This window comes from Mustela erminea, chromosome 2 (genome assembly GCF_009829155.1).
Source record: "Mustela erminea isolate mMusErm1 chromosome 2, mMusErm1.Pri, whole genome shotgun sequence".
NCBI classification, from domain to species: Eukaryota; Metazoa; Chordata; class Mammalia; order Carnivora; family Mustelidae; genus Mustela; species Mustela erminea.
The window spans coordinates 60,704,400-60,719,178 of NC_045615.1; the positions used below are offsets into that span (position 1 = coordinate 60,704,400).

The window sequence follows — 14,779 nt, forward strand, 5'->3', positions numbered from 1 at the left end:
TAAGCTCAATTAACCTTAGCTATTACAAGTGTTATGCAGATGTCACTATTAAGACAATATTTAGTGACTTGTACTGGTTTCCTCATAAAATAGAAGACAAATTCACTTAAGTGTAATCAACAATCATTTAACAGTTTTGTTATGCCAACACAAAACACGGCTAATTTGAGTCACCTCCAAAATCACTAACACAGCATGATCAGTAACTGAAGCATATTTTAACTAAGCCATTTAAAAAAAAAAAAAGTGAGTGTTTCACTACCCCTGAGACCACTAGATAACTGTGGTTCATACTTTAAAAAAATTGTGAGTACACCCACACAAAAAAGCAAACTAACAAGCTTTTTAAAAAATCTGGTATCACATTGCAAACTTGCCCAGGAAAAATGAGTCACTTAAAATATAATTTACCATAACAGGTCAGCTGGACTATAATTCTCATAGATTGAGAAACTATTAAAAATTTGACCTTATGCATGAAGAAGACCTAGGAAATATAAGAACCAAAATCAAATTTTAATCTTCTAATGTGCATCCAGTCCTACACATGGCACTAGTAATATATATGGGGGAAAGGGCAAATTCTTGGATTCGTTTGAAGGTTTCATTGGAGATGATCTCAAGTTCAGTGTCCATACATTCAGAAATGTTGGTTTTCCAGGTACTTTACTGTTCTCTTAAACCTGGAGAAGCCTTTATGGCTTATTCCCTTAGAAGTGACATAAGAAATGTCATAGAAAGCATCAAATCAAAGATACAGAGAACTGGACACATCTAGTAATTATTATGACAATCAATGGTTTAAGTTATCTCTATCTATACTTAAAGGTTGTCTATGGCTAAAAAGAAAGATCAACTTGAAAAGGAATTCAGAAGCTCTGACAAACTGTTTATTCACAGCTGGCTTTCAGTGATATGCCTACTAAAGCTATTATTTTGAGAGTATAGAATCAGAAGTAATTATTTTGAAATAGAGCAAAAGAACAGTATTTCTTACCTTACGGAGCAGTAGGCTACTAATTTCGTATTTGTAATTTGAGTCCAAAATAGCTTTAACAGTATGACATCTACCTTTAAGGAGTAATTTTTAAGTAAAAGATGAAACGAAAAAAATTCACTCATTGGAAAATTGTATAGCTGGGTTGATATTTCTCAATGAAATGCTTAAATTACAGAATTAACAAAGCCAGAACATCTTCGGAAGGCATGCATTTCACTTGCAGTTTAGAGAAAAACCTTAAGTCAATAAACCATGTCCAAACTATGTATTAAAATGTTTATAAAAAAATCAAGCTTTAACATTTATTTTATCTAGCTTTCCACATCTGTATGCAGACAAGGAGTAAGAATGCACATAAATGTAAGCAGTGCAAAAATGTGGAAGTGAAGAAAAGTCACAGATGTGCTAGAAATAAATACAAGATTTTAAGAAAGCAATGGACAAATCAAAATAACTAGGAAAAAAGTAAAACTATGGGGTCAGGATTAAGAAGGGTGAAGAATGATAATGCCCTTGTTACTACAGAAGTTAAATTAGTGGCACAGATAGCACTTGTCAAACAAAAAATAATCCAATAGCATTGACTTTTATTCATTCATGTTAAGTCACCTGAAATGATATCTGTTGCATTTAAATGCTCATTAATGTAAATGGCTGAACAAATCCATTTCAATGGATATTCAATATCCCACATAGTTAAGTCACTTCAACACAGCCTCATGACAACTCCCACACCAAAACAGTACTTTATTTTGTAAATTTTGACCCATTATTACTCCCATGTTATGGTTTTTTCAGCTGTCGAGTGTACAAGGTGAAGAAAAAAATTTAGTTAGATGGGGGTTGCACCTGGAAAATAAATTTCTCAAACTCCACATACATGTTTCAAAACTGCTGGGTCCCAAGTCCATCTATGAACTCCAGGGCTGCCAGTATCATGTGCAGCATACTAAAGCTACACTATCCGAATAGCTTATTAATTCTGCATAAATCAGGTCAATCAATGTGTCAACCTGTAACAGACTGTGCACTTTTAACTGAACATGGCAAAATATTCACTCTTTTGAACTTTACATCATCATTTGATGTCAAACAATGAAGCAAATCCCAACAGTATATACAAAAACAGCTTTGCATTTACAAAAGATTGTTTCCCATACTGATTAATTCAGGCAGCTAACTCATTGGTTTATGCAACTTTATTGAAGAAAAATAAATCAATTACTAGCAGAGCTATTAGTTGATCACTCATCCATTGACAACTTGCATCATTTATTCAGTGCTATATTAAACAGTGTATTGGAAGATAGATTAACTAATAGCTCCAAGCCTCCTAACAATTTAAATGAGAATTACAAAATGTTTGAGACCCTATTTTGGAATACAAAGGGTGTTTGACTTCCAATTTCCATTCTCTGTAGAACAAGAACAGGTCATTCCTTTATTGACATGCATAAAATACATCACATTTTCTGTTCTGCTGATGCTATAAATTCAATACCAATTCTCCAGCCACATCAGTTATGAGCATAAAGTATATCATGTAACCTCAAATCTCTAACAGTGGAAGGCTTAAAAAAAGACTGGATGCTAGAATAATGCTGCTTCCTTTGATGTGACAACTGAGCATCCATCTCCCTCCCCCTCAGATGATTTCTTCAGCATGTTAGAGCAGTGAGGAATGGTTTTAGTCTCATAACCAAGTTAGAGTGAAGACATTGGCCACATAATACACATGCTCCATTTTTAAAAAAATTCTGAATCTTGGGCAACTGTTCTCTTGTAACTACTTTACAGTTTCTAAAAGCAGTTATTGTCCAAAGCTGGAAGAACTTAAGTCTTCTCAGATGAGCATGTGAATGAATGGAGGGAGGTAAACAAAAAATAAAATTAAAAAAGATGAGGTCTGATAGGGGAGCAGCCGGATAAGAAAAATCAAAAAAGGAACAGTAATTTAAAGTTTATTCCAGCTATAATGCAGGTTATTCTGACTTTAAGGTAGCATCACATGGCATACTTCTGAGTCCATTCCCGAGATATTCTGTTGTACCTGTAAATAAAGAAGATGTTACTTAAAAAGTTAAAGAATTCTTAATACTTAAAAGGAAAGATTTCTGTTTTACCTCCAGACTCATCATGGAGTCATCTCTCAGGGTTATGATTAGAATTAAGCCAACTAGGAAAAAAAGCAATGTGGGAAATGGAAGCCTTATGCTTCTAATACAATGTTCCAATACACTGAAAGTGTTTTAATAGACACAATAAGGGGACACTGAGATTGGGGAGGCTAACAAAAATCAAAGACCAATTTTCTCTCCCCTACCACTGAGTTAAATGTTCTATTAGAAATTCTGTAATTAGTATCCATTCCAACAAATTTTAACATTAAAAAAGTATTTTACAGTTTATAATGGACTTATGTCAGAGTGCAACACAGATTCTGAACCATCTATAAAATTTCCATCAAAGCTGGAACCAAACAATTTTATCTGAATCCTACACCTTGAGAAATTACTAGAGCTTGAGTAATCAGAAAATACCTTTGAGAGTTAAGCACAGGTAGAAGATTAGACACTGGGGAGGGTGGAAAAAAAAGCAATTTTCAAGAGGGATGTGGGTGGGACTGGTATGTATGTGTTAATTAGAACACTTATGTGTTACTTTGAGAAAGGGTGGTGACTGGAGCTAACAAGCCCCACTTAAGACCAGATAAATGGGAATTTCCACTAGGGGTACAATTTGGGGGCATCTATTTAAAAGATCAACAGATAATTCACACACAAGCAAGGTTATTTATTACTGAGGAACATCACTAATATTGACAAATGCTATCAATTTCTCCCTGTATTACATCCATGCCATAGGCTACTTACCAAAAATTATAGTGAGAACTTTAAGAAGTAAATATACATCAAAGGGCACAAGAGAACTTTTAGATTTGTATTTCTGGTTTACACTTTGTAAAATATTAACTAGCTTCATTTCAAACCAAGAACTAAACATGGTTCAACCATTTTTCTAAACTTTGGCACACAGAAGTTCTTTCTACCATTCATGGTTACCTCATTTAAAGACACCCTCTCAAAAAGCCAGCACTTTGAAACAAAGGTTTCATTTAGCATACACGGAGCCACACAAAGTATAGCTGATATTAATGCATGCTTGTCAGTAATGAATATTTAGTTTAGATGCGTAGAGACTTTATTAAAAAAGTATTTTCCCCTTATATTATTTCTGGGCCAAATTTGAACTAAATCACCACATTCCATATAGTACTGGTAAAAAGGTTAAAATATACCAAATTTAGAATGTAAATATCATGGTAGCTTGAGAAAGATACTACTTAAACTTTAATTTCTTACTACTGCTATATATAACTGCTTTGCCATGCAAAAATTTTCTCAAGCAATAATGACTACTGGGTATACTTTCACACTAAACAGATCAAGCAGTTAACTGTACAGTTTTAAAAAAACTGTCACGTTACCTTTTGTTAGTTAATACAGTGCCTTAAAACATGCAGCACTCGAGTGCTGGCAGTACCATGAATAAGCGCACCATAGAGTGCAGATCCTCTTACCCTACAACATAGCGTATTTCTCTGTCCACTCTCTTGCTAACCTATTGTACCTAATTGAACAAGTATACTTAGCGTTAATTACAACATACAACAAAGTTATAATGGTGGAGTTGTACACAAAGATAATTCAAGTATTTGAGAAATTCAGATAAATTTTTATGACAGTACCAGGATTTGTTTCAAAAACGTAATTGGGGTAAGGAAAATTTTTGCTTTCTTCCCAGAAACTTAGTGACAAAGCAATGACCATGTTAGAAAAATAGAACATTTTAGACAGGCTATTCATTGTCACATAAACTAAAAACTATTTAAAAAATATCCCATTTCAAAAACTACCTTTCTGTACACTTTATTATCTTATCAGAAATAAACCATCAAATCTTCTTGGCACTGCCACAACTTACAACAGAGTGTAAGCCTAGCTCATTACATCACTCTTTATATTATTTCCTTTAACTACTATATACTTACTTATCTCTGTCTGTTTTATAGATCCGTGCAATCTCTGGCACTAGGGGGTCATCTGGGTTTGGATCACATAGCAGTGAACAAATGGATAAAAGAACTGCAAATTAAAAAAAAAAAAAAAAAAAAAGGTCTGTTACCCAGCATTGGGAATTTGGATAAATAAAAGTATATTTAAAATCATATTATTAAAAACCTCAATCCTCAAAAGATTTTTTAGCCTGTATCTTAATGTCAATGAAACAAGTCTGTATAGGGATTTTGCTTCATAGGAGATAAGGAATGCTAAAAACAGAGTTTTGTTGGGATCAAATTTAGTACTGACTAGCTATAAAAAATTCTGCCCAACTCAGGAGTTCTCAGATATTCAAATGATGCTGTATCAGTTTATTAATAATCATTTTTTAAAAGTGGCATTAAAATTTAAGTAACTGGAGTTTCTTGGTACTATAAAGGGAGGAAATCTAGCAAAGCATATGCAGAACACCTGTGCAGTATTATTCTCAGCTGTTAGACATGATGAAAAAAATCCATTCTCTGGGAGCCAGCTGGCTCAGTCAGGAGAGTGTGTGACTCTTCATCTTGGGGGTTGTGGGTTCAAGCCCCATGTTGAGAGCAGCAATTACTTAAAGATTTAAAAAGAAAAAAAAAAAAAAAATCCATTCTTTGCCCTACACTCAGGGAGATTCACAAAAACTCCAACTGCTCCACTGTTTCGCTCCTTGAATTTATAAACTAACAGTACTCATTAAATCAATATGCAGATCTAGCTCTATTAACTCAGTGAGTCTTCTCAACTCTAGTTCTTACCTTGACCTATTCAATATATGAACTTGGAAAGATATAAAGCACCACATAGCATGTGTCTAATTCAATATGTACTCCTGCTATGTGCCAGACACTGCAAAAATGTAAAATTTTAACATATAAAAGCTCAGAGTAGTTATAAAAATCTTCAAAGATAACATTACCATGAAAGACAGTACTAATGTAATGTATTACAGCCAAAAGGCAGGAGAGCACGTATAAAGGGAACACAGTGTTGAGTTTTATTCCCAAAAGTGATAAACCTGGAACCTAGTATTAAGATACCCTTGATACTGTATCTATGTAGTATCTGTACTGTACTGTGATGTTAAGAGAGCTTGATTTGCAAGGGAACTGGAATGTATCCCAAAAAGGTGAAAAACATCTAAATTTATGTCACACTCGAAATTACAGCAGCATTCACCAAAACTGATTTTTTTCTTCTCTAAGAATAATTTCAAATTCATTGTACAAACATATTCGAAACACTATCTTAATTAGTAACAGTAAAAAACCCTCATTTTTTGTACTAAGGAATGCTACATCAACACCAAAACACAAAATTTACTGGAAGGCCAACTTCCCATTATGCAGTTTTTTGTAGGTCATTTGTGTGTGTGGGGGGGGGGGGCGGGGGGGTGACAAAAGCCACCATAGTCATTCAAAATGGAGGAAAGATGAAGGCACTCAATCTCTTATCTGGGATATTCATGTGGAGACTGGATAACCTATTTGAGATGACACCTAATGGACCCTTATTAAAAGTAGAAGACCAGAATTACTCTAGCAACATTTCCAAGACTCTAACTTTAGCTTATTACTAGGTAGGACCAATCTATCAAACAACACTACCCAAGTTGCTTTAAAAGCCTTTTTACCTAAAAAATACTGTAAGAAACACAAGAATGCAAAACCAGAATCTTCTTATAACGGAAACCAAGATTTAAAAGCTCTATTAAACATCAGATCTGGGGCGCCTGGGTGGCTCAGTGGGTTAAAGCCTCTGCCTTCGGCTCAGGTCATGACCCCAGGGTCCTGGCCTGCTTCCTCCTCTCTCTCTGCCTACTTGTGATCTCTGTAAAATACATACATAAAATCTTTAAGAAAACAAAAAACTTCAGATCTACCATTTTATAAAAAGCAGAAGCGGGAGTTGAGATGTGAGTGGCCTAGGATTCAAAAATACTACAGAAATCTATTAAAAAAACTTAACTTATTTGCAAATAATGCCAATATCCGAATTTGAATTTTAACTTTTTCCCACAAAGTCTTTAATCAATACTGCTAAAAGCACAAATAGATGTAACTTTTTTCCCTTATCCACCTCTTATCAAAATATTGGCATAAAATGGAAGTAGGCCCAAAATGGAACTTTATTTTTTTAAAGATTTTATTCATTTATTTGACTGAAACAGTGAGTGAGGGAGCATGGGCACACAAGCAGGGGGAGCAAGAGAAGGAGGCTCCCCACTGAGCAAGAAGCCCGACATGGGGCTTGATCCCAGAACCCCAACTCTAGCCTAAGGCAGATGCCCAACTGACTGACCCACCCAGAAGCCCCAATGAAACTCCTTTAATTTGAAAATCAGAGGAGCTCAGTGCTCTTTCTCTAAAAGTACTTTACCTTTAGAAATAGTTAAAGCAGGAGACCACTGTGATCTTAGAATATCGAGACAAATGCTGCCATTACTGTTAATATTTGGATGATAAATTCTTGTTGTAAATGCAACCTAAAATAAATAAAAATGTTATTTTTCCCAAGTGAAAATAAGCATCCTAATCTGAAACAGAAGACTTTTAAGCAAGGCTTACAATACTGTGTGACTCATACACACACACACACACACACACACACACACTCTCCTCTCTCTCTCTCTCAAATGGCTAAAACCTACTAATACATATAAAAAGACTAAAAATTACAAAAAACTGGTTTGTATATTCTGATCAAGATCTTCCAGGACCTCCCTCTCTTTACTTAAAATAAAAAACATAACTTTGGGGCAAAAATTTTATTATTTAATGATATGATGGCATATTCTGAAGGTTAACTTTGGCTCTACCATGTCAGGAGTATCAAAAGAACATAGTTAACAATAATCAATATTCATTAAAAAATAAAGGAACTTCAGATTGTAAACAAAATTTACAGACCAACTCCTTTAAAGTATCAAGTTACAAAAGTATGTGTTTTAGTCTGCATTTCCACTGTACATAAAATACAAATCTGAATCACGAAAGTGTTTCATCTGAAGTAACTATTACACTGCACCTATAATGGGATTGCAAAGACTGCTGAAGTGCCAATGTTTTGTTATTTCTATGTTGAATTCATATAGGTTTGCTTTCCATTAACTGTTCTGAAAGTCAAGACCTTATGTTTTTAGTAACTGTTGACCAGTCACCTTAGTGCATCAAGCAACTCTAAGTTTTGACAGATTTATTGTCATATATGCAAATGCGACCCCCTGACAGACAATGTAAACCCTAACAAATATAGCACAGGCTTCAACAATATGGGCAAATGCACAGGAAGCTAATACTTGAAGCCTACTACTACAAAGGTTAATAATACACATCTCTATGAGCATAATAAACAGTGGAAAAAACCTTCCACGTAATGTATCAGAGTCCTGCAACATTAAGGATAAGTCAGTTCTTATCTCCATTTACAAAGTTCAAATCCAGGTCTAACTGCTCTCTTAACTAAAGGTTAAGTCAGCATTCTGTATTAGTGACTCAATACATATGTATTTAGCCTTAATTATGCCTAGTCACTACATGTACATACCCCAATTTAGCCTTACGTATGTAGAACCTTGATTTCTAAGAATATTCTACTCCTCTGAAATACTGCACAGATCTTATTTACTAATGGATTTTGGGGGTAAATACTTGCCTTAGGTGGTTTGAAGGGGTAGTCTGTAGGAAAATGAATTGTCAAAAAGAATACACCGCCTTGATATGGGCTGTCATTCTGGTGAAAAGAAAAATTTGCTTAACTCTGGTATTTAAAATACTAATGCTAAATAATGCATGTAACATTTCTATTTTCTAAGCATTTCTTTAACATGAAACAAGATTACCTGTTTATGCTGCAAGAGAGAATACAAATCATTCCACAATTCAATTCACATTACTAAAACACCACAATCAAAATTTCTTACAGAACAATGAACCCTTATTTACTTAGATCCCATTTTATTTAAGTCAACAAAGAACTGAAAAATTAACCAGAAACCAAATGTTCTAGATCCTTATTTTCACAAAGGAAAAGCATACTTAGCAATAAGGTCTACATACAGTATTATATATCAAACCTGAATTTGAAAAAAGGTCTTATATTTATTTCTGAAAATGACAGCCATATACACATATATGGCTTTGCACCTCAACACACCACTCTGGTCACTTTGGCAACCCAAAATGTTGGCTATTGCAGGTTAACCTGTAACTACCTTCAACAGAAGCAAAACAGAAACAAAATAGTTTTGCTTTTGTTTATTTATTTGACAGAGAGAGACACAGTGAGAGGGGTACCACAAACATGTGACCTGAGCCGAAGGCAGATGCTTAACGACTAAGCTACGCAGGCGCCCCCAAACAGGTTTTTAACAAGTTTAATTCCCATCTGGCTCCTCAAAACCTTCATTTTTTAAAACATTTATTTAGATCATCTCTATACCCAACATGGGGCTCAAACTCATGACTAAGATCGAGAGTCACATGTTCTTCCAACTGATTCAGCCCGATATCCCTCAAAATTCTCATTTAAAACCACAATATTTTTTGAAGTTTTGAGAGAGAGAGAGAGAGAGAGAGAGAGAGTGTGTGTGTGTGTATGCGCATGCAAGCGCAGGAGGGAGGGGAAGAGTCTTAAGCAGACTGATGAGCATGAAGCCTGACTTAGGACTTGATCCCAGGACCCTGAGATCACTACCTGAGCTGAAACCAAGAGCTGGATGTTCAAGCTATTGTCACCCAGGCGCCCCCAAAACAATGGAAGATTTTTTTCAAAACCATACTGCATTCTCCACAACAAATTAATGAACAGGATTACAAATCTGGAAAACAATGTGGAACTGCTCTGCCACTTCAACAGAGAACAGAAATTTTCAAGCTATAGCATCACTCTTCCTCCTTTGTTATTTTGCTTATTATATAATCTGAGTATGAAGAACTCTCTTAATATTATACAATGTTAGTACATAAGTAACTTGCTAGAATTTTACATTTAGTTTAACCAATACCAGGAAAAAGGTAACACTGTATTCCCATTTTTCCGGCTAGATACAAATGGACTTGAATAATTTGTGGTAGAAGAACCAAGACTGGGAACCCAGGTCTTATGAAGATCACTGGTCAATATGGGATCAGTGAATGATGACAAAAGACAGTGATCTCATTAAAACCTTCAGGGTCAAACATAGTAACTGCATAACTGCTTCTGGATATGCAAAGAAGTCACCTGGTGATGTCTTTAAAAATTCACAGTAATTCAGTTATTACCAACATCTACTCCTCTCCATTACAGACAGTATGTACATAGTGCTAATTATAAGCCTTTTATTATGCCCATTCTGGATGTCAGGAAAGTAAAAAAACTTTTCCAGATCTGACACTTAATACAGCTCATTTAATTCCCAGCCCTCTGTAAAACAGTTAAACAATAACTGAATTAATCTAACTCAGTTCTTAGGACGCCTGGGTGGCTCAGCCTGTTAAGCATCTTTGTGGCTCAGGTCATGATCCTAGAGTGCTGGGATGGAGCCTCGAGAGCCCCGCGTCGGCTTCCCTGCTCGTGCTTGCTCGTTCTAACAGATAAATAAAATCTTTTTTAACAAAACCTTAACTTGGGGTGCCTGGGTGGCTCAGTGGGTTAAAACCTCTGCCTTTGGCTCAGGTTGAGATCCCAAGGTCCTGGGATCGAGCCCTACATCAGGCTCTCTGCTCAGCAGGGAGCCTGCTTCCCTTCCTCTCTCTCTGCCTACCTGTGATCTCTGTCTGTCAAATTAATAAATAAAATCTTAAAAAAAAAACAAAAAAACAAAACCTTAACTGTTCTACAGATCAGGTATGTATAAGGGACACAAAGAACAATTTCTTACATTGGTGGGTAAGTGTTCTGGTGAAGAGACATGCAACAAAATGTTGCAAACATTATGAAAAATGAACAGGGCATACCAGCAACTTGAAGGAAAAATGACAATTTACTGATTAAGAATGAAGTTCAAAGAAACATATAACTAGTATAATCAAAGAACTACAACTTGAGTCCTTCTTGCTCCAAAGTCTTTTCGTATTGCCTACAAAATTTAAATTCAAAAAACTAAGACTGCAAAGCAGCATATAAAAAGTATAGAAAAAATAAAGCACAGAATATGATCTGAATTAAATAACATTCCTTTGTTAACAGCTACATTAACTGGGAATAGATGCTTCAAATGGCATAGTTTTACAAAACAGACTAATACAGAAAATGTTTACGCAGTACTCCTGAACAGTAGAAGTTTTTATAAAACCAAATTACCAAAGTTCTAAGTTTTCATTCCAAGTTTCATACAATCAGAAGGACCGTATCTGACTGCCTCTGAATAAAGGCAATCTGATGGTAAGATTTAGGGAAAGCCAAATTTAAGAACTCAGGGATGAAAATATTTCAGTGTTACAATTTAACACTACAATTTCATCAACTCAAAGAGGAAAAACTGGTAAAACCACAAGATCCAGAGGTAACCAAACCAAAGTATGCTATCTAAAAAACTGAAGCTCTATTATCAAATTTACTATAAACTAAAAGCAAACAGAAAACAAAAAAAGAAAAAAGAATACTTTAATCTGTAACATCACCCAAGTCTTAGAAATCCAGTATAAATTCTGGATTTATACCTTATCTCTTTAGACACCTTCTACTGATTTTAACTACTATCAGTCCAAAGTCATTCTTTCTCAGTGTCAGTATTCCTCCCCCAGGGCAATCATAAAGTCTTGGTATTCCCCCCACTCCATCCATCTTTTGCTTCTATCTCCTGACTCATACTTATTTTGGTTAAATCTTGAATTTTTCTCTAGTTATTAATTTAATTCTCTAGTTATTATTTCCTCTAGTTATTAATTCCAGGATATATATATATATATAATTTATATAAAAAGCCTATAAATATTTATCCTTAGATGTCTCCTGTGTCCAAAACTCAAACCACAAACCAGTAACTCATCACTGATCAAAGTAGTTATTAATCTTAAAGATCCTTAAAATCTCAAACTAGCTTCCTCTTTTATGCCCACTGCCTGCTACCACCTCCCTTTGTTCAAGATCTTACGATCTTTTCTTTATATTATATTATAGCAATGGCTCACTTTTGATATTCCTGACTTCACTCTGGTTTTTTTCTTCTAATTTATCCCTACCCTAATGCTGAAGTTGTCCTAAAACACAAGTTACATTCCTGCTTGAAATCTAGCACAGCTTTCAAGATAAAAGTGCAAACTCCTAAGCACAAAAGGTGCTTGGGCGCCTGGGTGGCTCAGTGGGTTAAGCCGCTGCCTTCGGCTCAGGTCATGATCTCAGGGTCCTGGGATCGAGTCCCGCATCGGGCTCTCTGCTCGGCAGGAGCCTGCTTCCTCCTCTCTCTCTCTCTGCCTGCCTCTCTGCCTACTCGTGATCTCTCTCTGTCAAATAAATAAATAAAATCTTTAAAAAAAAAGGTGCTTTATGGTCTCCTTCAAACCAATATAGTTGGTCTCATCTTCCACCTCTTCTCCTCCATATGCTCTCCCTACTGGACTTAAAATATTTCACACATCTCCTTTTTCTCCCACTTGAAATATTCTTACCTGTATCCTTATCTTCTTCATCTCTAGGACCGTACCTACACTGTACCATCCATCTCAAGTTTAAATATCCTTAAAAAGATAATACAGCCTTCTCTTTATTTAGTTCAATATGCTTGTTGCCCTTCTTTTATACCTTTCTATACAAGTTATTAGTACCCAACATACTTATGTAACTTATATTTTCCTCTTCCTCTAGACTACAAAGTTCCTTAAAAAGGTACTGAAAGGGGAAGTTTTCACACATCATTAGCCTCTGCAGGAACTGACAAAATACACTTAAAATAAGTTGAAAAATAACCCTTAGGCACCAGTAAGACAATACTATGAACCAATTATCTGACCAGATGGTTTCTGCAAGTGATTCTCCTCAGGCTGGTTACATTGTATTACCCCAAAATGGTACCTTCTTCCATGGCTGTATCAAAGATTAGGTGGAAGTCAGGGTGGTTCTCTAACTTTAAACTATCTTTCTGCCAGTTCCACTTCCAATTAAAGAAACATCAAGTGTATAAACTATCAGATAAGGAGTTAATTTCTCCTAACTTAACTGCATCAACTGATAGTGGGAACTGCTCTTAATACAAAAAACCAAAAACTTAAAAACTACCAGTTTAAAAACCCCACAGCCAGCAGTGCTCTGTCAATTCTTTTGAAGATTTAATTTTTATTAGTATTTGTGCTTCCAAAGTACCCTACCCTTTGGAAAGAATAAGCCAGTTCAAACAGTTATTAGGAAGAAGCATTCTGCCTCATAAATTTAACGATTGAGAACATTTCAAGACTATAAAATGCTAAAATCCAATAGACGACTCTGTACAAAACTTAAAATGAGATGTTCCAGTCCTTAGTCAGGAACCTTTACTTATGTGGCACTGCCAATCACTTTTACTGACCTAAGAAGTACTCCAAAGCAAAAGTACTTTTGTCACCATTTATTCTTTCAGCAAATCTGCAAATATATGGATTGTTTTATGACCAATGGCCCTATGTTTTAGCTCATGTCACATACTAACAAAATAAAGCAATGAGTGATATAATCAAACTGTAATGTTTTATCACAAAATACAATCAAAAGCCAAACTAAGAATGACTTCACTGATGACTCTACAAGGATAACTATTAACTACTCGCAACCTGGCATCTAAACGTGCTTAAATATAGTTTTTGCTTTTGTTAATCACGGAATATTTATTTTTTATAAGATTTGTATTTATTTACTTCTCAAACAGAGCACACATAAGCAGGGGGAACAGCAGGCAGAGGGAGAAGCAGGCTCCCTGAGGAACAAGGAGCTGATGTGGGACTCATTCCCAGGACCCTGGGATCAAGACCTGAGCCAAAAGCAGACAGACACTTTAGTGCTTTATTAATACTTAGAACTAATTTTAATAATGAGGTCATTTTAAAGCACCATCTGGATCAAAAATGAGCTTTTATTTGGTGCAAATTTTAAAATATTTTATTACATATGCTTTGAAAATGGGTTATCTATGAGAAAATTCTAGAAATTACAAATGCAAGTGCCTAAAAGGTAGGCACTTGAGTGGATAGAAACAGTGTGAGACACAAGCTCCATATAAAAAAGGGAGGTAGCTGCTACTCCATCCCAAGCCATTATCTAGTCTGGCTTTTTATGTGAAGTTATCCAACTTTTAAAATGTTCTGAGGACCAAATTGGTTAAAAGTCACACTGAATTAACTATGTGTATTTAAAATAAATAAAATCACAATATTGTTACCAAATAAAAAGCAGCATTTTTAAAGCAAAATAAGATTTACAACAGTAAAAACAGGCCTTGAAAACAACTGGAAATGAACAATTCTGACTTTGAATAGTTTCTTAAATTAGAATATAGACAGATTTCAAATTAAGAAGCTAAATATCCCCCACTACCACTATACCAAGTTTAACTATGATTCACAGTCTCCTTACCTTTAAGTTCTAACATCATAATTACTCTAACTCAATCATTCCTGCTATGGATTTCCCATAAAATTTCTCCCACTAATCACTTCATTTATGTATCACTTACTTCCCACGTTAATCACACCTGTTTTAACTGTCTGTCTCTCCCAGTAGGTAAGTTCCT

General features: G+C 35.1%; 1 protein-coding gene across 8 annotated transcripts in view; it reads right to left on the minus strand.

Annotated features, from left to right (window-relative positions):
- Window positions 1–1,567: 1,567 nt before the first annotated feature.
- Window positions 1,568–14,779, minus strand: part of UBE2D3 (ubiquitin conjugating enzyme E2 D3) — a 29,555-nt gene continuing 16,343 nt past the window's right edge. For all 8 annotated transcript variants that reach the window (XM_032333039.1, XM_032333042.1, XM_032333038.1 and 5 more), the window contains 4 exons: window positions 8,752–8,829; window positions 7,477–7,582; window positions 5,052–5,145; window positions 1,568–3,050 (listed from right to left, as the gene is read on the minus strand). In XM_032333039.1, coding sequence (XP_032188930.1) covers window positions 3,005–3,050; window positions 5,052–5,145; window positions 7,477–7,582; window positions 8,752–8,829 — 324 coding nt within the window. In that variant the 3' untranslated portion in view covers window positions 1,568–3,004. The remainder of the gene's footprint in view (window positions 3,051–5,051; window positions 5,146–7,476; window positions 7,583–8,751; window positions 8,830–14,779) is intronic.